A 27,880-nucleotide genomic window follows, 5' to 3' on the forward strand; every position below is an offset into this window, starting at 1 on the left:
AAATGCAAATCCCGGTAGATCTGGAAATGGTCTGGCCCTGGGCTTGACGCTTAGGCCGAGAGCTGTGTATCCTCACTGTATCTTCAGCTCACTCTAACCATTACGGAGGTGCTCAAGTCACTCAAGACTACTGGCCAATCAGAGTCTTAACTGGACGTGCCAATCAGAAGAGAAGGCGGGCATTTCCGGGTGCCTTGTTGCAGGATTCGCTTAGTCGCCAAGCCTTCTTAAATGGTCCTGGCTGCTGTGCTCTGTGTCCCTCAGTTGGATTCTGTGAGGCATGCTCAGGCAAGCTTCAAAGTTGCGACATGGTGAGCACATTGTCAGGGTTCAAAAAGGGGCTGGAGACATGGATGGCCGGCCAGGCGGTGGGGCAGGGGCGGGGGGGCTGAGCAGTGAGAGCTGGTGTGGTGGGTCTTTCCGGGGCTGAGTGAGAATTGGCCACTACCTGTGGGGTCTTAGCCACTCCCTGGACCCAGAGGCAGTTTCTGAAGAACTTCCCTGTAGGGGTGCAACTGTGCAGAGCATTTGGCTTGTGTATGGAAAGAACCTTGGCGTGATCCCAAACTCAGAAGCCCGGTTTCTACAAGTTCTATTCATAGCATTTAACATTAAGGTGTAAGATCCATTTGGAGTTATTTTGTGGAGGTTGTGGAAGGCATCTCATGTGCTGGGTAGCAATCCAATATCAAGCTGTAGTGTAAGAGTAGAATTGATGATGTAAAGAATTTGCTAAAGTTTAGGAGATAGCAAGGCACACCAAGTAGAATTTAGCTGAGAGAGGACTGCCTGCAAAACACCCCACGTGTAAGTAGTAAGCTAACCAGGCCTGTTAGAGATTAGGATGCTAGGATACACAAGTTTGTTCACCAGGATTATCCAGAAATATGGCACCAGAACCTGATTTGCAACCAGCCACTAGGCCCCTCTCCATATCAAAGAGCAGGCCTCTAACAAGCTGATCAATGGGGCATTACAGGATCACAATCAACAGTAAGGCCTGGTGTGCAATAAAGGTTTAGTTTTCTTCTTGAGAAAAGCATAGTTCTGCCACATGGGCAAGATGACACCCGGTGACAACCATTAGAAAAGGTAAAACAAGGGGTTGGGGATTTAGCTCAGTGGTAGAGCGCTTGCCTAGCAAGCGCAAGTCCCTGGGTTCGATCCCCAGCTCCAAGAAAAAAAAAAAAAAGAAAAAAAAAAGAAAAAAGAGAAGAAAAGCTAAAACAACAACAAAACACTGTTTTATTGAGTGCTGGCCTGATCAAGCTAAGCTATCCCTCCTTTTCCTGAGATCCCCATGTTTGAGCTCCTTCTGACACTCAGGGACATGCTTGGCAGAGCCAGTGAGCATCTAGGGCCTAGTCCTTGGGAGCTTTCCCTGGGTCACTGGGTATAGAGATAAAACAGCTCCCCTAAACCAGGAATATGCTTGGGGCCAGGGCATTTGGGAGAGGCTGCTTAAGATTCTGAGAAAACAACACTTGCTTGTTGTGGTTTGCCCTGAAGTTTCCTGTATTTTGATGCTAATTCCCCTGCCCCAAGGACAGCTGCCTAGTCCCCTCCTCAGAACTCAGGTGACTTCACCAGAACCACCTCCCCATTGAATTTGTAAAGTACAGGTGAGGGGCAGGTACAGGATAGAAGGAGGCCTGTCAATGGATGAGAAGGAATGATGGGCAGGAGAGAAGTTTGAAAGAGGAGGAGGAGACTAGGACAGAAAGGAAGAGGCAGGAGAGAGGAGAGGGGGAGAAGCCATGGCAGGTGATGTTAAGAGTCTGCTCTGTGTATATACAGGTTGTTATCAATGTTCCTAAGGGATGGTTGGTACAGGGCTTTGTATGTTTAAGACGGCAATTATATCTTACCAATTGGATCTAACATTATTGTGTTGTGTGTTCTTTATGTGGGGGTGTGAGTGTAGGAAAGTGTGCGGCTGGGATGTGTTTCTGCCAAGATACCTAGCAGATATCTTGGGGCACTGCTGTGCTGGACCTAGCGGGATAAAAGACCAACAATAACCTCTTTATTTTTACATTTTTACATCACTTTCCACCTTATGGGGCTATGGTTCCCAAGGCCACTATAGGCTTGTTAAGGAATATTTTTGAAATACACTGAGTTCCTTGTGCAGCACCTTTTGATTAGACTTTTCCTGAGTGTGTCCCATTATATGATGTTTCTGCTAAGTTCGTAGTTTAATCTTTCTGCTGACTTCATAGATGTCTCCCGTTTGGCTCCATTTCCCTTTTCTAAACCATATGCAAGGTGATATTCTTCTTAAGCTTATTTAGCTTAAGACCACTCCACCCCCACCCCAGTTTTTATACTTTCTAGCTTTTCCTTTTCCTATGTTTTTCTTCCTCTGAGACCTTCCACTTAGGACACTGTCACTAACCTACTGTTTTAGGGCACTGGTGTACTTAAGAAACATCCTCGAAATGTTTGCTGTGTAAATGGCCTATATAAGTAGCCAGATTTGTAGCCTCCAGTTTATATATAAATTGTTCAAAACTTAACCTGGAAAAAAAATGGGCTGGGGAGATGGCTCAGCAGTTAAGAGCACTGACTGCTCTTCCAGAGATCCTATTCCCAGCAACCACATGGTGGCTCACAACCATATGTAATGGGATGCTCTCTTCTGAAGTGTCTGAAGAAAACGACAGTGTACTAACATATAAATAAAATAAATAAATCTTAAGAAAGAAAAAAAAAAACTTAACCTGGAACCTGAAGCTAAAACAAACTTAAGGGTGATAGCATACATGGAATGTAAAATTTACCTAGGCTAGATTCTCTTTTAGCATTTTAGACCCAGCTAACTGGATCTGTGCTGGTCTTTGCTACTTTGTGGTTTCTTTTTCCCCACTTTTAATCCCCTCCTCAGCCCCCCTCCCCCAACCCTCGTTTCACCCCCTAACACCAGATAAGAGAGAAACAAGCATGGAGGATAAAAAGATCCTTGAATCTAGTTCCTTGTACTCGACCCAGCAGTGTGAGTCGAACAGTCTCTGCTGGGGGCAGTGAAGATGCAAAGCCAAGAGTTAGATTTGGGGGGACTGCTGGTTAATACAACTGCCTCGAGTTTGTTTTTCATAATTTTTCTGCCCCACAGTGCCATAGAAAGCAAAGCCACAAGTTAACAAACAATTCTCCAAAATATGCACAGAATATCGGTTCTTATCCAGAGGCAGCTCCCTGTTCCTTCCACCAAGATTGATAGAACTTTCAGCCCCTCCAATCATCCCATGCCTCAGCAGGCTGATAAATTTGCCTACAGCCCCTGACCCACTTTGACTGCCTGGGTACATACAAAGAATAGGGTCAGTTGTAAGGCACAAACAAAATAGCCAAGTGTGGGGAGTCGACTTGCCTGAGACCCCAACATTGAGCTAATTAGGACAGACAAAGAACATATGAAAGCTCACCTAATGGACAAGCTCAGTGGGAAAAACCTAAGGTTCTAGCTAAGGTGCGGATACCAATCTAGGGGTCAGCATTGCTCAGTAACAAGGCTTGCCAGGAGCGCTGACACAAATCTGGTGGTCCAGCAGGTTTGCCAAGTGTAGGCTCCTGACCTTTTGTTGGGAGCTAGCTCCATACAGACCTTTGCAAAAGAACCAGCTTCCTGTAGGCCCCTACAGACCCAGGGCTGTGACATTTTGCTGAGAGCCAATTTCCTCCAGACCCACAGATTGTGACCTTCTGCTAGAGCCCAACTTTCTACAAGACCTAGGCCAACATCCCACAGGAATGAGCCAACTATCCTGTTGCAGGATGGGACAGCCAAGGAAGAAAAAAGGTGTAAACAAAGTTCCCGAGGTCACTGTATTGGGTTTATCAAGATGACCAAGATACAAGGAACACATTACTCTGTCCCATCCAACGGGACAGTCAACGAGGGTCCAGCGGGTACCGAGAAGAGAATGGGGGACAAGAGACTTGAAGAAGGATGCTAATAGAAGGGTCTGATCAAGGTGACAATTTTATTTTTGTAAGCTCTGGTTATATACTATAGCAAGGCTGGGGGCGGAGGAACTCTTCAGGGGGCTGGGAGACCTGGATGTATTAGCCTAAGAAGAAGTTGGCTCACACATGTGGGATGTTGTCCTAGGTCTGTAGGAAGATGACTCCCCCACAAAGGTCAGGAGCCTCCATTTGGCAAGCCAGTGCTTAAGCAACACTGACCACCAGATTTGTATCAACCCTTCTGTAAGCTTAGCCAGAATACTGGTTTGTTGTCGCGCCCACCTCGACCGGCAAGGAAGACGCAACACAGTTGGATCCTTCTCAATCAGCCTTTATTGCAGGAACACCTCAATTGATGATACGGGGACCCCAAGGAACAAAGGCACTTGCCTTATATACAAGACAGACTGTGGCTGTAAATTTGTCCACTGGGGATTGGTGGAGTATGAAATACCTATTTAGCATGAATATCACCCTGGCCTTGTAGGTGCTGGGGGTCTGCCAACACATGTGCTGTAAGTGTTTACCACAAACGACCACCGGATTTCAGCACCATCTTTAGCTGCTCCCTACATCTCCCTCTTTTTTGTTTTTTAAAAAATGAACCCATTAGGTGGAGGTAGTGGTCTGAGAGAGGTCAGACATGCCTCACAGATTGCCCAGCTCGGCCATGGCGAACCACTCTTGCAGTTAGGACTGCACCCCAATGGCTAGAGATGACTTATGTACAACACACCGTTCTGGGCTATACGTGTGTGTTTAATATTAGGCGAGAAATAGAGCAGAGGGGCATAGGACCAGCCCGAATGTTCAAACAGGGCAAGGCCACCTCTGTCCATGACTGGTCTAGATCTGGGTGTCATGTCAATACACGTCATTGCTCCTGTCTTAGGTCGTTCCTCTCTAAAAACTCGGCCTTACCCGTCACTGGAAATTAACCCTATCGCCACCGGGCTCCTGGCTTAGGTTGGTCTGAGCCTGAGGAAAGTTGCCCGTCTCTGGATACAATGACTTCACATGACAGTGACAAAATATGATCTAGGGCGAACTCTCAATCTATCAGAGAGGCCAGCCATACACTGGGAGAAGCACTGCTTTCAATGGCCGCCATAGCCTGGTAAACAATCGCTTTGTGTCTGGCATGCTCTCGTTGTAAACGGCAAAAAAGCCATAGACATACTCCACATCCCAAGAGGACAATAGCCCCCCAGGCAAACATGCCAGCCCATTCTTTGAAAAATGAGAAAGCATTGGTGATCCACGAGGTGAAATCCCCAAACATGATGGGTTCCATTCTGGTGTTGTTAAGGACAGCAATCTGCATCAGCAATTGTCTCGATAATTGTTCTGCTTCCATGGACCAGTTTCCTTTCAAATAATTTGAGATTTCTTTGCTCTGTTGAGAATACTGAGAAAAGTTAGCTTGCAATGGAGTAACACATAAGCCTCTAAGAGAGGAAACACAGGACAGCTGCGTCATATGATATAATGCCTCAATTTGTTCTTGAAGCAGATCTATTCGTTGGTTAGCTAATAGAAAGCCAGATGCCAAGTGGGCATTAAATTCTTCTTGTATCTCCAATGCCACTGTGGTTCTTTACACAATCTGATTGATAGTCTCAGCCGTCTGTATTTGATTAGTCATAGGTTTAGTAGCAGCATGGCGATCCGCAGCAGAGCGGCCATGCATATCCAAAATTAAGAAATTTAGAGTAAAAAGAACTAAAGACAACTGTTCTCTTGGTGTTTTGCCATAGGCAATTCCCCCTTTTTGTTTTTGTAAGAGCTCTTTTAAACTACGATGTGTTCTTTCTACAATTCCTTGACCTTGGGGATTGTATGGCAATCCTGTAGTATGTTTCACCTGTATTGTTTGGCAAAATGTCTGAAAAGACTTTGTAGTGTAGGCAGGTCCGTTGTCTGTCTTGAGGCTGTCAGGCTTTCCCCAGGCTGTCCACGCCTCTAAGCAATGACTAATGGCATTACGAGCCTTTTCACCAGTCATCAGAGTGGCATGTATAATGTCAGAACAGGTATCAACAGAAACATGTGTATATTTTAAATTTTTAAATTGAGATATGTGTGTGACATCTATCTGTCAGAGCTTTAATGGAATCAGACCATGAGGGTTAACTCCCACCTGAGGAGGGTGGTGAAACTGAACACAATTCTGGCAACGTAATACTACATCACGAGCTGTAGCTCTAGAGATTTTAAATCTTTGTTGAAGAGTGAAAGCAGGAACATGAAACTTTTGATGAAATTCTCTAGCAAGATCAACTGGAGCTGTATGAAAAATAAATTCTCTGTGAGTATTAGCATCCACCAAAGCGTTATTACTGGCCATGGGACCAGGCAAATTAGTATGAGCTCGAGTATGTTGTATGAAAAACTTATTTTTTCTTGGCCCAAATTAATTTTTGTAATTCTAAAAGAATTTGACATACAGTACTAGTCGACCTAATTGGCCCTGTGATTTCAAGTGAGCGCACAGCATTAACTACATAAGCAGAATCAGAAATTAAATTGAAAGAATCATGAAATCTTTTAAAAACTTCCAACACAATTTTAAATTCTGTAATTTGGGGGTGCCTGGCTCCTAGGATAAGAGTTCTATAAAAATATTATCTCAATTTAGACCTGTTTCTCTATGTTGGCTCATGTCACATATTGTCTAGAATGACTCTATCTAAATTATCAGTTTTATGTCAACTTCTTGTTATAGATGTTATAATTTTTCAACCATATCCAATAACTTAAAGGCCAATAATCTATGACCAAGGCATGGAGAACATATTTATACATTTAAAACCAGTCAGAAACAAAATTGAAGTGGTTAACACATGTGTTTAATATTTAGACCAAGCACCATTTTTGTTTTTCTAGCTGTGATTTTAAAAGAAACACCTTGTCACCTGTTAAGTCTAATAACAAGTCAGGGATTTTTCTAAGAGAAACAGCCATCAGCTCCCATACCAAGAAGCTGAGGAGCTGTTGATGCCTTTAAGATCAGCTCCTGCAGATGTTCCGCCCCCGGGCAGCTTCTCCAGCTGACCTAGGCTCTTTGTTGCAGGTACAGGGCTCCAAAGGCCGATTGAAACTGCTTTTTATTCATTTGTTCTCATTTCAGAAACGAGTTAAGACCAAATCAAGGTGTGAATGACCGGCAGATAAAGTTTTTACCATTTTTTCTTTTGAACATGAAACATAAAACATTTAAACAATGAGAAACAAAAACCACAGACATAAACTGACAGACATGAACAGCTTGGTGCACCAAGGACAGACAATAGACATAGAGGGGAAAAACTAGATGGTGTCCCACAGAAAGGACTCAGATATCCTACCTATGGAACCCAGAACCAGAAATAAACATTTCTCCAATAGGAGCCAGCAGAGAGGCAGGACGTCTCCTACCTTTCTTCTGTTCCCAGGAGAGCTCTGAAAGTTTTTCTCTTTCTCCAAAGCATCTGTGGAGAGTCTGGGAGGACTGTTTTTCCCAAACCCATTCTCTCTCATGTGTAGGGTGTAAACTATCTCTAATCAGGGTCCAAAGACTAAAACATAACTCAAAAAGAATGTATACACAAAAAACACTTTACCATTACCTTGTCTCTTTCTTATTACAAGTTTTACTCATGCTAGCCCAAATCATCGAGGCCTTTTCTAGCCCATCCTACCCCAATATGTCCCTGTTTTTATGGCTCCAGGAGATAAGGGCCAAAAGGTTTTATGGCCCCTGGTTCTTGGAACAGAGCTACTAAATCAGGAGAAGGGTCGGATCTTCAGGTCCTTATTATTTTTATCTCGTCCTGTTGGAGTAAAAGTTAGTCAGAGTTGATGAAGCATCTGTATTTGAAACACATCTGGTTAGGCTTGGGCCTGGAATGTTCTCTGTTTTAACTTTTACCTTTGGCTGTTGGCAGTTTTGTAGTCCGAAGGGCTTCTCTGTCCCCCAACCTTGGAGCATTTTTACCATAGGAGCAGGAACTGGCTGCTGTGGGGATAGGATCAAAGGCACTCTCCATGATAATGTTGACTAACGAGAAAAATAACTTAATGCTGGAGACTGACTCCTCTCTTGGAATAAAACCAACAGATAAGGCAGGCTCCCTTAAAGAGCTTCTCTTAATGAGCACTCTCTTTCTGTAAGCAAATGTTGAAGGTCAGGCCACTAAAGTTAGCAACTGGAATTTTATTTATTTATTTTTTGACCTTGTTCTTTGAGGGATGGATAAATTCCTTTCTTGTTCTTGTTTTCCTTAGAGTCCCCCCCCCCCCCACCTCGCTCACAGCCTTTTCAAATCGTTCCTCTTGTAGCATTTCTACTGTAGCCTGTCCCTTTAAGGTTCCTTGTTCCCAAGCAAAATTTAAATCTTTCCCAGCTTTTCTTAGCTGTCCACCGCAAGATTCTCAGAGAGTGAGCCAAGGTGCAATGGCAATCGCACTCACTAAGAAATCTCTCTATAGTGCTTTTTTTTATCTTAAGCCTTTTTCTTTTAAACAGCTCCTGAAGAGCCAGAAAAATTGGGTGAGACTGAGCAGTCTCCATGTTCACTGTAGCAGCTCTGCAGCTAGTTTCACTCCCCCCTACTGTGTGGGCTGGGAGCACAAGCACAGATAAAACACTATGCTTCAAAAATTAAGGTTGGCTATCAACCAACACACCGCCACTAGAGCGGGGTCCATAAAATTAAGTTTCCTTTCACTACACCTGTTCCATAGCCGGAGAGAGGCAGGCTCTGGTTAAACTCCCCCAGTCTCCAGGGGTGAGACAGTATCTGCCAAGAGCCTCAATTTGAGCGATAACAAAAGCTGAGTTGACTCCATAGGTTTTGACTGACTCTGCTAATTGTTTTATTATCTTAAAGTCAACAGGTTCATGATGTCGCTGCCCATTTGCATCCAGAAAACCTGGAAAACTCAATCCTAACTCTTTCCATATTCTGCAAAAAGAAGTACTTCCTGCAGGCTTCACCATTGTTTTACCTTGAAAGTTATACGGTGGTGCAGGAGGTGCTGTTGGCATAATTGCCTTCTTATTTAAGTCCTTGACTTGTTTCTGCATAGCGTGTAAGTGTATGGCCAGTCAGAATGATAAATCTCTTTCTCGTAATGAACTATCTCCTCCTCAAGGTCAGCTAAGTCACTATCACTAAACTCTGAATCACTAGACATCTCCAAGGTCAATGCCTTTAATGAAGGATAAATTTTCTTTATTCCTTGATCTTGATTACTTTTCCCGCCTTTGTCTGCCCTCTCCTTGATCTTTTCTGCCTTTTCTTTTATCTCTTTTTCTACTTTTCCTTTCTTTCCTTCCTTCAAAACTTTCTCTCCTTCTGACATACTCTCCTGTTGCTCTGTAAGGATTCTCTGACCTGTCCTAAAAGCTCCTTCAAAACGTTTATCTTCTAAGCAGGCACGGACCATACGCCAAAGTGGCTTTGTCCCTGGTTTAAGCTTGCCCACTGTAGTCTCTTTATCCAGATCTTTTCCCAGCTTCTCCCATGCTCTCAAAGTGAGTGACCCTGAGACTATAAACCACGGGGCACAACGGTTACACTCATCAAGAAAACACAACAGAATTTTCTTATCAATTTTAAATCCACGCTGACCAAGAAGCTCCCGAAGAGCTGACAGGAGCGGGGTGGAGTGTGAGCTTCCCATGCTTTTACGACCTTATTTACGATCGATTTACGAGCAAGGCGAGCTGGCGTGTTTATTTACACACGGTCTTGTGGCTCATCATGGACTCTTCCCAACAAATGTATTCGTGCCCTGGATGGTGGCAATTCAGACAGAAGCAACACCACAACACAAAAAGAGTATAAGGCAAAAGTGCTAGTCCAACCCACAAAGGATCAAATGGAAAAGACAACATTACCGTGTTCTACAAACCCCTTTTTGCCTCTAAACCAAGGCTATCATTGTCTCTGCTTCTCCAGAGAACTTTATTGTCCTACCAGGGAAGTTTTACAATCCCTTATCCCGCAGCTTTATCGTCCCAATTTCAGGAACTTTACTGTTCCACTTCTAGGAACTCTATTGTCCCAATTCCGGCAACTAACTGCCCCTACTGGGAACTTACCAACGTCAACCATCCTGAGGCTGAAAAAGTTCTGGATCCAGACGAGAAAAGATTTTCTCGGGTCCCCGTACGGGCCACCAGTTGTCGCGCCCACCTCGACCGGCAAGGAAGACGCAACACCGTTGGATCCTTCTCAATCAGCCTTTATTGCAGGAACACCTCAATTGATGATACGGGGACCCCAAGGAACAAAGGCACTTGCCTTATATACAAGACAGACTGTGGCTGTAAATTTGTCCACTGGGGATTGGTGGAGTATGAAATACCTATTTAGCATGAATATCACCCTGGCCTTGTAGGTGCTGGGGGTCTGCCAACACATGTGCTGTAGGTGTTTACCACAAACGACCACCGGATTTCGGCGCCGTCTTTAGCTGCTCCCTACAGTTTGTTTGTTTTTTTTTCCACTGAGGTTGTCCATTAGATGAAGTTTCATATGTCCTTTGTCCTAATTTGCTAAATGTTGGGGTCTCAGGGAAGTAGGCTCCCCACATTTTTCAACTGTATTTTTTTTGAACATATTTTCTTGTCCTAGCCCAGTAGCAAATATACTTGTCATTTTCCTAGAAGTGGTACTGAGAGCTCTCCATACCTGGGAGAGTAGAAGGTTCTAATAAAATACAAATTTGCCATACTAGGGTTCTGTCTGCCCCTAGGGTGGGGTGGAAGGGCAGAGCTGGGAAGGCTTGTGATGCCTCATGCAATCTCTAATCCTCCAATAGAGGGGCTGCTACCATTCTCTGGGGAGCCTAGCAATCAGGAGGAGCACCAGTGGGGAGGTAGCTTGCAGATTCTTTCCATATTCTCTGATGTAGTTCATCAGAGAGCAGTGAGGGAGATGTGGTAGCCACCAGGAATAACAGGTTGGCTCAGCTATCAGAGTCCAATCTCACTGGACTGATGTGGACTGTGAACCAGACTGTGGTGCTGTTGGTACATGTGCTGTCCTGGGCAGAGGACCTTGTCCTCTGAGCCTCTCTGAGTGTGGGTTCCCTGGGAAGGAGGCTCTGCATCTGGTTATAAGGTGTGTTGATTATAATATCACTGCCCAGTGTGCAGACAAGCATTGCTCTTGGTGTGCAGAAGACAGATTTCAAAACTGAAAATCCAGTTTCTAGAAGTTCTGAAGATTGTATTGCAAATTTATTTTGTGTGATAAATTTTACAAATAGTTTAGAAACTGGTAGGGATGAGGTTATGAGAATCATGCTTTGGCAATACTTGGTTAAAATCCTTTTACCTTTCCACTATCAGCAGTCACAGTGAATGGAGTGATTCAGGGAAATTCAGTTCCAGAGTCCAAAAGGAGTTTCTGAGATGCAGAGGTTTCTCAGGTGTGCAGGGTGGGGTGTAGGTGGGTAGGGCAAATTCTACATCATTACTAAAATCCACATGGCATCATGTGGAAGAAGACATTAAGTTATTCTTCAACCTTCGTTTGTGTGTGGGTTCAGGGGGGCTGGGTTTGTGTGAGATCACACGGGGGCATTGGGAGCCGCAGAGCCATAACCAACCTTTCTTACCACCTCCACACAGAGAGCTCTAGAGTGTGGTGTCAGTAGTGGCTGGAGGGTCAGAAATATAGCAGTTTAGGGGTCAGTTTGAGTCATTTTTGTTGGAGTTGGGAAGTCTGTGTTTTTTTTCCATTTGAATACACATGCAATCATAGGTAATATTGGTCAAGGTCACACATTTCCTGGCTGAGTTTCCTTAGGTCTTTTGATTAAAACTTGACTATAATTTGGGGCTTATGTTCTTGCCTTTTTTTCTCTACATCTCATTTTTTTCACAAATGTGCTAAAACTTTTGATCATTGTAGCTCTTTGTTAAGTACAGACGGAATCTCCATTGTGCCAAAATGTGTACTATTTCTTCATAATCCTGTTGATGATTCTGATGTTGTTTCACATGGCAAATAGCTTTGAAATCAGCTGTCCTGTTATATATTATTAGACGTTTTCTTTAGATTGTCTTGAACTTTTGCTGCAAATTGAACATACCCAACATTCCTTTTTTAACATCACTATAATGGTGTTGTTTACAGTTATATAAATTGGTAAAAGATATTCTACATAATAATTCATTTAGCAAGCTATATAGTACGTGTGTGAAACTGAAACTGATGTGAAATAATGTACAAAGCCATAGAAAGAGGACTTCAGTGTAGACTTTAGTGACACAGAATACATCCTTATTGTCACGTAGACAAGATCTTCATCAGTATGACTTAATTGGGAAAACAAAAAGAGTGAAAATGAAGCATGGTACAGAACTGGACAATGAATCTGGATGTGACACAGGCTTGTGTCTTAGCAGTAAACTCTGATAGCAGTAGGTTGGGATTTTCCATAGATACCTACTAAAACTAGTTAAGACTATGTTCCTATAGTTGATGTAAAATTGTGCATATTTAATATATGTATTCTGATACATGTGTACGTAATACCTACACCCAAGCAACACCATTCAATGGAGTGTTGTATGGGAATCGAGGCTCGTGCCCAGACAGACCACACCTGGCCAGTACGGTTCCACTTGAGAGACTTTCATTGTTGTTGGTGGTGGGGGATGCACAAAGGAGGGGAGGAGACAAAGGAGGAAAAGAGAAAGAAGGGGAGAAGGTCAGGAGGGGTTGGCTTTTTATTTGGGTAGGGACATAACTTCTTGCAGGTAAGGGTAGGAGATGGGCTAGGAGGACACTGGAAATATATGACAACAGATGCACAAGTCCCTGTCACCTGTGGGTGATGTCACTGCCTTTGCTGGGTTTGGAGACAACCTGCAACCATAAAGCCGGTTCCTCATACCAACACTAAGTTCTCATAAAAATGACAGAATTGCCATGGATCCCAGCAGTCTTCTCAGTATAGTTTCCATGCACTTGAAATTAGTTTTAAATTGTACCAGAATTCTCATGTTCCTTGCAGTTGTATTCATGCTAGCCTAAATATGAAAATAACATCAATGCTCATTTGTTGAGGACCAGCTAGGTGCCTCTAGGTGACCTAGGGTGCCTTGGGTTAAAGGAGTGGATAAAGGATTATGCACTGGTAAAGACTCTCACAGTCAGTGCTTTATTGGTCATAAAACAGCATGTAATTATAGCTTAAGCATTATCAACCCATTTCTTTCTCCCATATAATTTTAACCTTTAATGCACTCTTATTATCAGATGGATATGAGAGCTTGAACCATGTTGTCAACATTGTAGGTAGCATTCGAAAATGAAGGGTGACCAAGTCAACTCAGTCAGTCAACAGGGTCTCAAGGGAGAGAGTGAGGAGTGAAAAGAAAAAGACAATTAGACAATATATAGCATGATTCTAGCCAGTGCTGAGGCCGAAGCGGGTTTATTTTCCCAGTCTGGTTTTCTACCATTTTTAGTACAAGCAAATAATAAGGTCAACTCTAGGTCAAGGAACAAACAAGGCACAAAGACCTGTGATCATTGTTTCTAAGGGCTCATTAGTTTGACAAGAGAAAAGGAATGTTACTAGTCCAAATGTAAATATTCTTACCTGAACCTGCTTCCTAAGTCCTAGTCCAAGGTCAAATTCCTGCCAAATTCCTATAGAAGGGCAGAAAACAGAGAATCCAGCTGAAGCAATCTTCTTCAAAGCGTTTTTTTCCTAATGTTTATTTAGAACATTATGTGGAGAAGAGAAAGGAAATATCAAGCTTTCTGTAGCAAGAGTTGTTGTAGATGAGAAGCAAATGTGTTATTATAGTATGCTGTAAAAATGCAGAAAGTGGCTTTATTTGGATGGCATGAGAGCTTTCTGCCAATGAGTCATAGTGCATGAAGAAGTAAAAATGAGGTTAAGAAACAGATTGAAGGGGTAGGGGATTTAGCTCAATGGTAGAGCACTTGCCTAGCAAGCGCAAGGCCCTGGGTTCGGTCCCCAGCTCCGAAAAAATGAAAAGAAAAAAAAAAAGATAAAAGAAACAGATTGACTGTTTTGTTTGAATTTAAATAGTAACGATAAATTACAGTTGAGCAAACATGTAAAAGTCTAAGATAACTGACTCGGCTCTTTGTTTTCTCTGCCTTCAGTATCTTATTTTAGATGTAACACTTTCATTTTTGCCTTGGAGAAAGCGTTTAAACATTTAATATTTTTATACATTGGTTTATTTAGGCTTAATGCATAATATAGTTAATGTAGCGATTTTGTGCAACATCTCATTTATTTCTATTTGAATAGTTATTCAAACATCAGTTTTTCTTAAAAACAATTATGAGTATTCCTTTGGAATAAAATGAAAAACATTGTAATTCCACATTCCAAACCAGTGAAAGCTAACACAAGAAAGTGACTGCTTTTGTTTCCTGCATGATATATATTTCACATTGCTGAGAACAAAACTTCTGATTTCACAGATGTAGACTGGGCCCATGATGAGCTTTTCATGAACTCCTGTGTTGCTTAGTATTTGATCACATTGTGAACCCAGAGACTGTCCAATTTACTAGTGGGTGTGGGGGGAGGGGAGCTGTTTCTAACTGGTAGGGCTCAGCCATTACTACACACCTTTGCTATCAAACCATGAAGGTAAACATAGTTTTAGAAGGAAGCACTCATGTTCGTAAGTAATGTATAATTGAGTGGGTGAAAAATGATGGATCAGGGAAAGATCTGACAGAATAGGATATGACCAACTCTCAAGAGAAGAGGGAAAAGAGGCAATATAAGAGGAAGCAGCGGGGTTGGGGATTTAGCTCAGTGGTAGATAACTTGCCTAGCAATCAAAAGGCCCTGGGTTTGGTCCCCAGCCCCTGGGGGTTGGGGGGCAGAGAAAAGAAAGAAGGAAAAGTAAAGAGGAAGCAGCACAGAAGGTAAGAGGAGGAGGCAGTTTTACCTGGAGAATTTTACAGAGACAGGCAGGCTAAAGACAGAAAAAGAGAAAATGAGCAAGAGAATGAGAAGAGAGCAGTTTACTAGAGTTCCCTTGAGGCCAAGCACAGCAATTCAGTCAGAAGTGAAAGATGCAATTTGAATTGGGTAGCATAAAGAGTTTCAGCTAGGAGAGCAGAGTTGACCAGACAGAGTTCAAAAAGAAAAAGAAAGGGTGATTTTATTCAACAGTTAAGTCTCAGATGCCCAAAACACTCAAGTGCCTAACCCTCCTTAGCCACCTCAATGTTTGCCCCCTGCTGAGCCTTGCTGATGCATGGAAGCTTTTGTTCCTAACTAAGGAGTATCTTGATCTTTCTGTTTGGCACCTGGGCAGTAACACCCAGTTCCTGTTTTTTGTTCCAGTTTTTCTTCTGAGGGCATAACCTATTTTTCCACTGTGCTTCCCGGAATTCTCCAACCAGTGAACTTGGGTGTATATTCTGTGAACCTCAGTAAAGCTTTGGCATTTTCTTTGCACAAATGACCCCAGTCTGTGTCTTTTGTTAAATCCACCAGGCCTACGCCCAGACATTCTAGACCTAGATAAGACTGTACAGAAGCTGTAAGCTTCCTTGACTAGGCCTAGATTATCAGAAGGAGGAAGTAAGCCTTCAAGGCATTTTTGACTTTTCTTTCTTTGTTTTCAGGAGCTGGGGACCGAAGCCAGGGCCTTGTGCTTGCTATGCAAGCACTCTACCACTGAGCTAAATCCCCAACCCCCTCTTCAAGGCATTTTTACATTCCTATGTGATAGTCACTGTCTACAAAAATAGAACCAGAACTGTATGTATCACAATCTTGCTGCCCCTATCTTTCCGATTTTGCTTTTCTTTGTTCACTATAGCTTCCCTTCATTGCATTTTCATTTAGGCAATATTGAATTAAGTTTTTAAATGAGGGTAGATTCTCATATAATATATCCTGACCACTGTTGAAAGACCCCCGAAGGGAGCCCCCCGCTCAAGTCTCGGGAGAGACGCGCACCCAGTAGGACACAGACACCGACCTGCTGTAACCACACGAGGAAGATTTATTGTAAGCGAGATGAAACGAGAGCTCAGGCCAGCATGCTGGGGTCGAGACTCATACACCACACAGGGAGTAGAGGAGTTCGACCCCGACCTGAATTTTCACAGAGCTTATAAAGGAAAAAACCACAAACCAGGGGGATCAAGAGGGAGGGAGGAGGGGAATTCCAAAACCATAAACTGCCCATACATTTAGGTCATATGCTAGTCATGTGTAACACTAGGCAACACACCCAGGACTTTGTGACATTGTGATTAGGGGTAGTGACATTTTACAGGGCCATTGGACCATTGTGGCCGGAGGCTATGGGTCATTGTGGCTGTTCCAGGAAACTTTTCATACAAGAATGTTCCGGGAACCATTGTACAGCAAGGGAGGGGTGAAAAGTTCATGTTCTCACAGACCCTACTTCTTCTTTTTGGGTAGCTAGGCGGCTTATTATTAATTTTTAATCCTTCACTGTTTCCCCACCCTACACTCCCAACTACCCCCACTTCTATCCTTTCCCCAAGATCCACCCCCCCCACACACACACCCATTTCCTCTTCAAAAAGTAGCAGACCTAACAGACAAATCAAGATAGAAAAAGACAAGGTGAAAGCCTTCATATTGGACAAGGCAACCTGATAGGAAAAATCTCAAGATCAAGCCAAAGAATCAGAGTTAAACCTGCTTCCACTGTTAGGAGTCACACAAAGACACTAAGCTAACAGCCATAACGTATCAGCAGAGGACCTGGCATAGACCCATGCTGTCTCTATGCTTGCCATTTAGGTTTCTGTAAGGTTCCTAGAAATCCAGTCAGTGTTAGTCATGGGTTCCCTCTCATGTCAAGGGCCTCAAGTTAAACCAAACATTGGTTGGCCACTCAAACAAGTTTGTTACCATCATGCCCCAGCACATCTTAGGAAGGACCAATTGTAGGTGTGTGTGGGTGTTGGGGGTGGAGGGTGGGGTGTGTCAGGGTCAATCTTCAATCGGCCCCTCCTAGTGAGTGACTGGAAGGTGACCACAATGGCTGTGACAAGCAGTTTTTATACTTTCAGAGTTACAGGTTACATTAGCAGGTTTACATTTCACACTTATATGGCATGCCTTTGAGCGCTTATCTGGGACCAGAGGGTCAGGCTACTATCAGTACATTCTGCAGGATTTTCAAGTATGTCCCTGCTTCTCCCAAGAACTGTGGGTGGAGAATGGAACTTGTCCTAGCCTTGGCCCGAGGCGTGAAGCTGGGTCCTGCCCTAATCTTCACCAGAGGCAGTTGATGTAAAGCTGGCAAAAGCCCTTAGGGTCCCCATAACCTATCTACTTTCCACCAGGCCAAGCCTCCTGATAGCTCTTAGGCTTCAGTAAGAACTAGTGTCCTTCAACCCATTCTTCAGTTGAGGTACTTTTAGGTTGTTTCTAGGTTCTGGCAAGTGTGAATAAATATGCTATGAACATAGTTGAGCAAATGGCCTTGTGGTAGGGTGGAGCACCTTTTGGATAGATGCCAAGAGCTTTATAGCTGTGATTTGAGATAGATGGATTCTCAGGATTCTGAGGCACCAGGACTCTGAGGAAATGCTCATTTCCATAGTGGCAGTATTAGTTTGCACCCTACAAGCATGGAGAGTTGTTACCCATTCTCCATATCATTACCAACATGACTTGTCACTTGTATTGATCTTAGCCATTCTGACAGGTGCAAGATAGATTCTCAAAGTAGTTTTGATTTGCATTTCCTTGATGGTTGAGATGATAATGATTTCTTTAAGTATTTCTCAGCTTTTTGAGATTCCTCTGTTGAGAATTTTCTGTTTAGATTTATACTCCCCCCTTTTTTTTTAAAGATTTATTTAATGTGAGTGAATTCACTGTACCTGTCTTCAGACAGGCCAAAAGAGGACATCAGATCCCATTACAGATGGTTGTGAACGACCATGTGGTTGCTGGGAATTGAACTCAGGGCCTCTGGAAGAGCAGTCAGTGCTCTTAACCGCTGAGCCATCTCTCCAGCCCCTACACCCCATTTTTTACTTGAATTTTTTGCTTTAGAAAGTCTATTTTCTTGAGGTCTTTATGTATTTTATATATTAGGCCTCTATAAGATATGGATTTGTTTAAAAAACTATTTTCCCATTCCTTAGGCTGCCACTATGTCCAATTGACTGGGATTTTGCCACTTCTAATCTCCTCTATATGTTAATTTTTTTTATTTATTGGCAAAGATGAGAAACAGAATACACAGGATGAGAATTGGCCTGTAATTTCTTTTTTTTTTTTTTTTTTTTTTTTTTTTTGGTTCTTTTTTTCGGAGCTGGGGACCGAACCCAGGGCCTTGCGCTTCCTAGGCAAGCGCTCTACCACTGAGCTAAATCCCCAACCCCGGCCTGTAATTTCTTAAAATTGTTATTACAATCTTGTAGTTCATGTTTAAAACACTTTCTGTCTGTCTTTCTATCTCCTTTTATTTTTGGTACCACTTACGCTGTGTGATTCTATTCATTACAATCTAATTATATTGTTTCTCTGGGAAATGAAAGACCTTCACCTACAATTTTCTCTTCTGAAAATTTACTATGTTATGAGTTTCTTGAGGTTTTGATAGTTTGGGAAACAGTTTTAGTGTCCTCTTCTGAAGGCTTGCCTCTCCTCATTTCTTGGCAAATCTGTGTTTTCCAGTTCTTGCAATCATCAATTTCTGGGTTTTGTTTGGGTGTCTGTGTGTGTGTGTGTGTGTGTGTGTGTGTGTGTGTGTGTGTGTGTGTGTGTGTATGTGTGTGTGTGTGGTTTGTTTGTTTGTTTGTTTTTGCTACGTGAATGATTGATGTCGTTAATACATTTGATTTTAGGTTTTTTAAAATTTCTGATATATTATTGCCTTTTTGTCCTAGATAGCTTCAGTTGTGAACATTTTAGAGCCTACAATCATCTGAGGGGCTCTCACTTGAGGGCATGCCCTCATCGAAATGTCTGGATGCTGTATCAGTGAGAGATTGTGTTGTGATGATTGATGTTGAAAGGCTCTACACTGAGGGTGGCAGGATCCCTGAGCAAGTGGGCCTGGGCTGGGTAAGAGAGCTAGGTAAGTATGAGACAGTGACCAAGCAAGAAACAATATTTGTTCATGGTTTTTGCCTTTTCTTGAAGCTTGGGTTTCTATCCTAAGCTCCCAAACTGATGGCTGTCATGTGACTGGACCAAACAAGTGAACCTGTTTATTTCCTGAGATGCTTTAGGTTAGAGAATTGAATCAAAGTAGGAGAGTAGCAAGTTAGAACAAAAAAAAAGGTTATTTTGTTGCTGGACAGAAACTAGAGAAACTAGAAATGTACTCCTTTGGAGGAAGGTGGTAAATATCAGGGCTTGAGATGGCAAACAGCATAGAAAGCTGTATTCAGAGCTTAATCGGCTGTTGTTGTAGCACCTGAAGACTGGAGTCATGCAAGTAATGCAGTCAAAGTTGAGGTCATAGGATTTCAGTGGAAAATAGACTCCATGAAAAATTTAGCTAGAGGTCATTTATGTGGTATTTTGACTCCAAATCTTTCTTCTTCCACCCATGCTCTGAGAAATTGAGTAAGGCGGAATTAAAAAATAATTAGCTATATTTCTTAGGTGAAAAATTGAGTCTGTTAGATGATTATTACTAGTAACTCATTTTGTACTACAAGAAAAAAACAACAAGTTGAGCAGAAATAAAGGCAAAGTCTGTGGTTTGTAGAGAAAAGCAGCCCTGGGAAGTTACACATGGCAGCCAAATGCTGAGACAGAAGCATGAATTTTCAAAGAGATTATCACTATTAAAGAGAAGATCTTTGCTCAGGATTGGAAGCCTATGAAGGTGAATTAAGGGAAAAAGTCCCTCCTGCTAAGCCTTCAGTTAATGGAAGGGGGAGTTGGCAAAGTCATTCCTAGACCCAGGAAGGAACTTCATATAAAACCTGGTACAACTGGTCCAATGTGGCACCCAAGTTCTGGAAATAAGAAATATGGAAAAATAGGGTTATGGCTTCTTCCCCCGTGGTTTCAGTTCAGCACTGTTCCAGCCATCTATGTTTGGCAGAGTCAGAGCCCCAGTGAGGGAGGACACTGTGAGAGTGCATGGGATGAATCTGAGGATGAAGCCTGAGTTGCATTTGAGACCACAAGATATAGAGATACCCACGTTATGAGACACCTGTCATGGAGAGCTGCATATAGGGAGTTCAAGGATCTAAACTGAGAGATGTATGAGAAGTTGCAGGGATAGGGCCCTCTAAGCCTTTTGGTTCTTTTTTTTTTTTTTTTTTTTCCGGAGCTGGGGACCGAACCCAGGGCCTTGCGCTTCCTAGGTAAGCGCTCTACCACTGAGCTAAATCCCCAGCCCACTCTCTAAGCCTTTTGAAATGGAGGCTCCTTGTGTCTGAGACAGAGCTTCAGGATTTGATGTTTGTCCTGCTGGGTTTCTTGCTTTGTTCCAATCTTCCCTCACTATGTACACATTCCTCTCTACTGGAATGGGAAGGGGTATTCTATGCCTTTGTATGTTGGAAAGATATAACTTGCTTTCTGATTTTACAAGATGTGGCAATCAAGAGTGTCAGAAGTGATTTGGGGCATTTGAAGAGTGTATGGGTTGCAGGCTATTAGGGTCATTGGAAGCTCCTGATTAGCTGCCTGTGAGGGATGGTTTTCCCATAATTGACTTGTTTGGACTTTTCCAGCTCTGGGAAACAGAAACTTAGGCCTAGTTTCCCAACCTGTTGAAAGATCCCACGCAGAGGACTCTTACTCAAGTCTTGGGAAATCGCGGACCCCAGACACAGAGAGACCATTTTGGATGTAATGAGCAAAGGTGAGGTTTATTACGGAGACCTGTTACAGAGATCTCAGGGCCGACACATTTCTCATGCAGGAGACAGAGGTGTCGACCACGAAACTCAAAAGTCAGAGGGTTATATAGAGAAAGCTAGGGGGTTTTGGCATGGTTACATATAATTGGCTCATTCAAACATAGCAGTGAGAACAAAGCAGAAAGAAAGAGTACGTGTTAGAAGTCAGGGGCTTATCAGGGTCTGGAGGACACCTAGTTGAAATATGGCCTTGAGTGAGCTGGGGGGAGATGTCTTCCTGCCAGACGTCCCATGAATCAGTCCCATTAACTCAGGCTGGTTCCTGTATTCCTGTTCCTTATCTTTATGGCTTGCCAGTCTTGCCTGGACAGTGTTTCCTGTGCTCCTTTATCTTTATGGCCTGCTAGTCCTGGCTGCAGGGCTTAGCCCTGGGTCTGTGGCCTTTTGGGGTTTATTCTTTTAATTTTGTATCTCTAAACCTAGAATTCGTATAATTCTCCTTTCACTGTCAGTTTACAACCTGTCGTGGAGGAGTCAGCCTTGCTCTGGCCAACTCAGTTCTCTAAATAGAAGCTGTTGTAGGAGGAACCTTTCCAGATGATTAGTTATTGGGGATGACATTTGAGTGTCTATAGACTCAACCCATTTGCTGTGTGGGGTGTGTGTGTGTGTGTGTGTGTGTGTGTGTGTGTGTGTGTGTGTGTGTGTATTGTGTACCTGATTAGTCACCTTCCTTCTTATGTTGTCTTGCCTTCAGCAGTATAGACTCTAACCCTAAATCACATAAGATGCAGTTGAAGCAATTGCTATTCAGTGCTAAGGTATTTTGCAAGCCTGGTGTTTTTTATAATTTTAATTTTTTTGTTTTTGAGGACAAAGTTTCTCTATGTAGCCCTGGCTGTCCTGAAAGTAGCTGTTTAGAACATGCAGCCTCAGATGTAAATGGTCCACCTGCCTCTGGCTCCAGAGTCCCAGGATTAAATGTGGGCCAACATGCCCAGCTTTCTCTTTGTTTGTTTCTTGTTTGTTTGTTCGTTTTTATATTATTGGCTGATGGGTTGGACTGTGGGTTTTGGCACATGACAAGCATATGCTGCTGTGTTGATCTTCATCTACGTTATGAATTTTGAAATTTGACAGAGAGCATATTCTGTTTCTCAGGATGGCATGTATTCATGACATTCATACTGCCTGGCTATATTGCCTGAGCTTTCTGAGTCATTGGATTGCAGGTATATGACATTTTTCCTACCTGTTGCGTTTGTGTTGATTTTTTTAAATGAATATGAATATTTTTGCCTGTATTCATGAATATGCACATCATGTATTCCTAATCCCCATAGTAGTCAGAAAATGGCTTCAGAATTCCTGAACTTGGAGTAATCAATAGTTGTGAAGCTCCCTTCTAACTACTGGCAATTGAGGCCAATTATTTTTAAGACCAGCAAGAGCTCTTCATTGCTGAGCCAGCTCCAGTCCTATGTTGCTTGTTTAGGATCAACATTTACATTGCCAATATTTTCAGCTATCTGTTTGTATCTGTTTAAACATTCATCCCCTTTTAGTAAGATCTCATTACTGTTACAGTTTAAACTGGGCCACCTCAAGATTCTGGAAGAAGAATACAGAACTGCAGTGAATGTAATTCTTTGTAGGAACTCTAGTAAAAACCTCTGAGTCCTTTCTATCTTTCTTTTTTTTGTTGTTTTCTTTTTTCTTTTTTTATTTTTAGGAGCTGGGGACTGAACCCAGGGCCTTGCGTTTGCTAGGCAAGTGCTCTACCACTGATCTAAATGCCCAACCCCCTTTCTATCTTTCTTGTTTGTTTGATTGATATTTCATAGGGGAGACGGGGTCTTAATATGTACCTCTGGCTGTCCTGGATAGACCTCAGATATACCTGCCTCTACCTCCTGAGTGCTTGGATTAAAGACATGAGCCTATATACTCAATTGATATATTTTGCAGTTAGTAATTGTTCATACAATGTTTCTGATGTGTGCTCAGTACTGTTTGCCTGCCTCTCCCCCGCCCCCTCTGCAAGGCTATATCCTACTCAAAGAGCAAAGAAATGACAGAGGTGAACCTTATTACTCAGTTTTCTTCTAAGATGATTTGGTAATTACTTTAGAACATCTGGGTCAAGAAATAAGTGGGAAAAAAAAAAGAGAGAAAGAAAGAAGTGGGGGAAGTACCAGAAGCATACATTTACAGTGATATCGGTATCATGGTTTCTGTTGTACTAATGTATGGGATGTTTCAGGATGCATTGACCTATGATGATGTACATGTGAACTTCACTCGAGAAGAATGGGCTTTGCTGGATCCTTCACAGAAGAGTCTCTACAAAGATGTGATGCAGGAGACCTACAGGAACCTCACTGCTATAGGTAAGAGAGTGAATTTTCTTTCAGTTTTTAAAATAAGAAAACAAATGTTCCTTTGTTACTGTTGCTTTTCTGTAATTTCAATTGAGAATAAAGAAGAATGAGGTGAAAAAATCAGGTTCACTGAAGATAGTAACTTAAATGTTGCCTAATTTCCAATAATATATCATACATTTTCTGGTACTGTATTTTAGGTTACAATTGGGAAGACCATAGTATTGAAGAACATTGTCAAAGTTTCAGAAGACATGGAAGGTAATTTTCATGTGTACGTTGCTATGAATATGCCTCTGAAGAAATGTTAGTATGTCCTGGAACTTTTAAAGAAAAGCAACAGTGTAAAAAAAAAAAGCACTTCTTTAAGTGTAGTATTAATTCTCACAAATCCATGTACCTCAATGTCAGGTGTCTGATTTGTTTTTTGCAAGGCCTTCCTCTAAGAAAGAAGACAAAGAAACAATGTCTTAGCCTTACCATTTGAATCATAGCCATATTACAGCTACTCTGTATACCTGCCAATCTGTTTAGTCTCATAACACACACACACACAGAGTAGGTGAAAATTTTATTTTTCTAATAGGCAAATATATCATAGTAAAGCTGATTACTCATAGAGTAACATTGTTAAGTTTTAATGAGAGGGACAGTTTATGAGAGTCAAGAATGTTGTTGAAGAGAAACCTTGATTCTTATACCATATGTCTATGATGAACAAAAAGTCAAACTGTGTGAATGCAATGTGGAAACATTTCATTTGTTATTTTAACAGCTATATCCTGTGTCACAATGGATACAAGCCATGTGAGCACAAGGATAGTGAAAGGAGCAATGTCCCCCCCACCCCCAGAACAATTAAGATATATGTAGCAGTCCACATTTGAGCAGACTCTCTCAGTGTGATACAAGTTTATAATTAGATGGTTTCCCAAGTTCATTGGGATTATATCCATAAAGTCACATAGCAGAAAATCCCTATGAATACTAGGATTGTGGAAATCCCTTTCTGTTTGTCCTGGTTCACTTGGCCGATGTGATATGCTAATGTAGTGTATTTGACAATAAATGACAACATATGAATGTACTCAATGTGGTAAAGTTCTGAGCTCTTCCTTTTCTCTTCAAATATATGAGAAATCTCATAGAGATAGAGGATGGTACAAATGTGAGCCATGTAATAACACTTTTACCAACCCATAGTGAATGGGAAACCATGAGTGTAAACGAAGTGATACAACCTTAAGATGTGATTCTTCTTTACAATTAGACCAAATTATAAAATTAATTTCCACAGGTAAAAAGATTCATTAGTTTAGTGAATGTGGTAAAGCTTTCCCATGTGCCATCTATCTATCTTTGCAGGCATGAAAGATGTCATACTGGAGAGAAACCATCTGAAAATACTCAGTGTGGTAAAGCCTTTGCACAACATAGTCATCTCCAAAGACATAAGAGCACACATACTGGAGAGAAACTCTATGAATGTAAGCCACGTGATAAAGCCTTTACATACGATTCTCAGCTTCAAACTCTTGAAAGGATTCATAGTGGAGAAAAACCCTACAAATCTAATCAATGTGGTAAAGCCTTTGAACGTCGTTGTAATCTTGAAAGGCATAAACTAATACATACTGAAAGAAAATCCTACAAATGCAATCAGTGTGGTAAAGCCTTTGCACGACACAGCCATCTCAAAACGCATGGAATAACACATACTGGAGAGAAACCTTACAAATGTGATCAATGTGGTAAAGCCTTTGCATCTCATAGGTATCTCCAAGTACATAAAAGAATACATACTGGAGAGAAGCCCTATGAATGTGATCAATGTGGTAAAGCCTTTGCATCTCATAGTCATCTCCAAGTTCATAGAATAACACATACTGGAGAGAAACCTTACAAGTGTGATCAATGTGGTAAAGCCTTTGCATCTCATAGTTATCTCCAAGTACATAAAAGAATACATACTGGAGAGAAGCCCTATGTATGTGACCAATGTGGTAAAGCCTTTGCACATCTCAGTCATCTCCAAGTTCATGGAATAACACATACTGGAGAGAAACCTTACAAGTGTGATCAATGTGGTAAAGCCTTTGCATCTCATAGTTATCTCCAAGTACATAAAAGAATACATACTGGAGAGAAGCCCTATGAATGTGATCAATGTGGTAAAGCCTTTGCATCTCATAGGTATCTCCAAGTACATAAAAGAATACATACTGGAGAAAAGCCCTATGTATGTGACCAATGTGGTAAAGACTTTGCACATCTCAGTCATCTCCAATTTCATGGAATAACACATACTGGAGAGAAACCTTACAAGTGTGATCAGTGTGGTAAAGCCTTTGCATCTCATAGTTATCTCCAAGTACATAAAAGAATACATACTGGAGAGAAGCCCTATGTATGTGACCAATGTGGTAAAGCCTTTGCACAACTCAGTCATCTCCAAGTTCATGGAATAACACATACTGGAGAGAAACCTTACAAGTGTGATCAATGTGGTAAAGCCTTTGCATCTCATAGTCATCTCCAAGTACATAAAAGAATACATACTGGAGAGAAGCCCTATGTATGTGATCAGTGTGGTAAAGATTTTGTAGTTCAGAGTGATCTTAAAAGACATAAAAGAACACATACTGGCGAGAAACCTTACAAATGTAATGAATGTGGTAAAGCCTTTGTATGGAATGGTAGTCTCCGAACACATAAAGTAATACATAGTGGAGAGAAACCTTACAAATGTAATGAATGTGGTAAAGCCTTTGCATGTAACACTAGTCTCCGAACACATAAAGCAATACATACTGGAGTGAAACCTTTCAAATGTAAGGACTGTGGTAAAGCCTTTGTAGGTCAGAATTACCTTAAAAAGCATGAAAGAATTCATACTGGAGAGAAACTTTACGAATGTAATGAATGTGGTAAAGCCTTTGTATTTGATTCTAGTCTCCGAAAACATAAAGCAGTACATACTGGAGTGAAACCTTAGGAATGTAAGCAATGTGGTAAAGCCTTTGTAGGTCAGAATAACCTTAAAAGGCATGAAAGAGTTCATACTGGAGAGAAACCTTACGAATGTAATGAATGAATTAAAGCCTTTGTATGTAATGCTAGTCTCCGAAAACATAAAGCAACACATACTAGAGTGAAACCTTATGATTGTAAGCAATTTAGTAAGTTCTTTGCCTCTCATGATCAACTTTGACAATATGAAAGAATTCATACTGGAGAGCAACCTTACAAATGTAGTCAATGTGGTAAAGCCTTTTCACAATCAAGCCACCTCCAACTACATAAAAGAACACAAACATGCTAAAGAGTAACCTTATGAATGTAACCAATGTAGTAAAGCCTTTACTGTGATCTTCAAAGGTATGGTGGTTTAAATATACTTGGCCCATGGCAAGTGGCAGTGTTAGGAGGTATGGCCTTTTTGGAGTAGATGTGGCCTTTGAGGATGTATGTCACTGTGGGGGAGGGTGGGCTTTGAGTCCCCATGCTTAAACTCTACCCAGGGCAGAAGAGTCTTCTGGCTGCCTTCTGATCAAGATGTAGAACTCTCTCCTCCAGCACCATGTCTGCTTGGACACTGACATTCCTTCCACCTTGATAATAGACTGAACCTCTGAATCTGTATACCTCCCCTCCCCCCAATTAAATGTCCTTTCTAAGAGTTGCCTTGGTCATGGTATCTTTTCACAGCATTAAAACCCAAATTAACACAAACAGCATAAAAGATACCACATTAGAGAGAAACTATGAATGTACTGAATATGGTGAAGCCTTTGCACATTTCAATAGTTCTCACTATAACAAAAGTATTCATACTTCCATTCACTAAAACCCTGTGAATGCAGAAAATGACATTCTTGAGAAAAGCCTTATGAATGGGCTCAGTGTGGTAAAGTCTTTGTGAAATCTGCATAAATACCTAACAATTCAAAAACATGGTCAAAGTAAATGCCAGGAGTCTATTGGAAACAAGCTGAGTTAGAAGGGTAGGGGTTATGAATAGTGTGGTTGGGTGTGCAGTTAGTGCTAGAAAGTTAGGGGTTAGGGTTAAACCGTTGCGGGGCAGTGTGGGTTAAGGTTGGGGACAAGACGGGTAGGGTTAGGTTGGCGTTTAGTTTTAGGGGGTTAGGGAAAAGTGTGAAATTGGGGAAGGAAATGGGAGGAGGTTGGCTATGGTACAGGGAAGGATGAAAATGATATATAGTATTCATAAAATCCTCAAATACAAAAACAATCAAGTTGAAAAGCTTCGATGTAAATAGTTTGAGGGGTAAGGAGAGTTGTTACTACATACATTAATGAAATTCAGAAAAATCATTAGGTCTTGTCTTAGAAATCATTTATTCCAATAAAGTGGAAAACTCTAAAATAAAGCACATAGATTTCTGGATGTATATAACCTACCAAAAGTAAATCGTGAAGATCTAAAAAAAAAAAAAAATTGAAAAAAATAATTGAGGAGCTTCGTAGAAAGCAGTACATGTGAAGTTGTGGTCAAATATTTACCAAATAAAATTACCAGACCTTCAATGAAATACTAACACAAGTCCTTCTCAAACTATGCTATTAAATGGCAAAGGAAGGTTACACTACCAAACTCTGTATGAAGTTACTATTAGCCTAATACTGAAACCAGATAAACACAGACCAATCTCCACCTTTTATGGTGCAATTTAT

At 41.7% G+C, this 27,880-nt stretch overlaps 1 protein-coding gene and 1 pseudogene across 1 annotated transcript; both read left to right on the forward strand.

Moving 5' to 3' along the window:
- The first annotated feature begins 212 nt into the window (after positions 1–212).
- Zfp950l8 (zinc finger protein 950 like 8) lies at positions 213–23,460 on the forward strand. The gene is made up of 3 exons (XM_039098315.2): positions 213–311; positions 23,068–23,194; positions 23,386–23,460. Exons 1-3 carry the CDS (start codon positions 309–311, stop codon positions 23,448–23,450), a joined length of 195 nt encoding a protein of 64 aa, XP_038954243.2. The 5' UTR covers positions 213–308; the 3' UTR covers positions 23,451–23,460.
- An 891-nt stretch (positions 23,461–24,351) lies between these two features.
- On the forward strand, positions 24,352–25,365 carry LOC134484933 (zinc finger protein 844-like; annotated as a pseudogene).
- The last annotated feature ends 2,515 nt before the right edge of the window (positions 25,366–27,880 follow it).

Source organism: Rattus norvegicus, chromosome 1, assembly GCF_036323735.1.
Source record: "Rattus norvegicus strain BN/NHsdMcwi chromosome 1, GRCr8, whole genome shotgun sequence".
Taxonomy (NCBI): domain Eukaryota; kingdom Metazoa; phylum Chordata; class Mammalia; order Rodentia; family Muridae; genus Rattus; species Rattus norvegicus.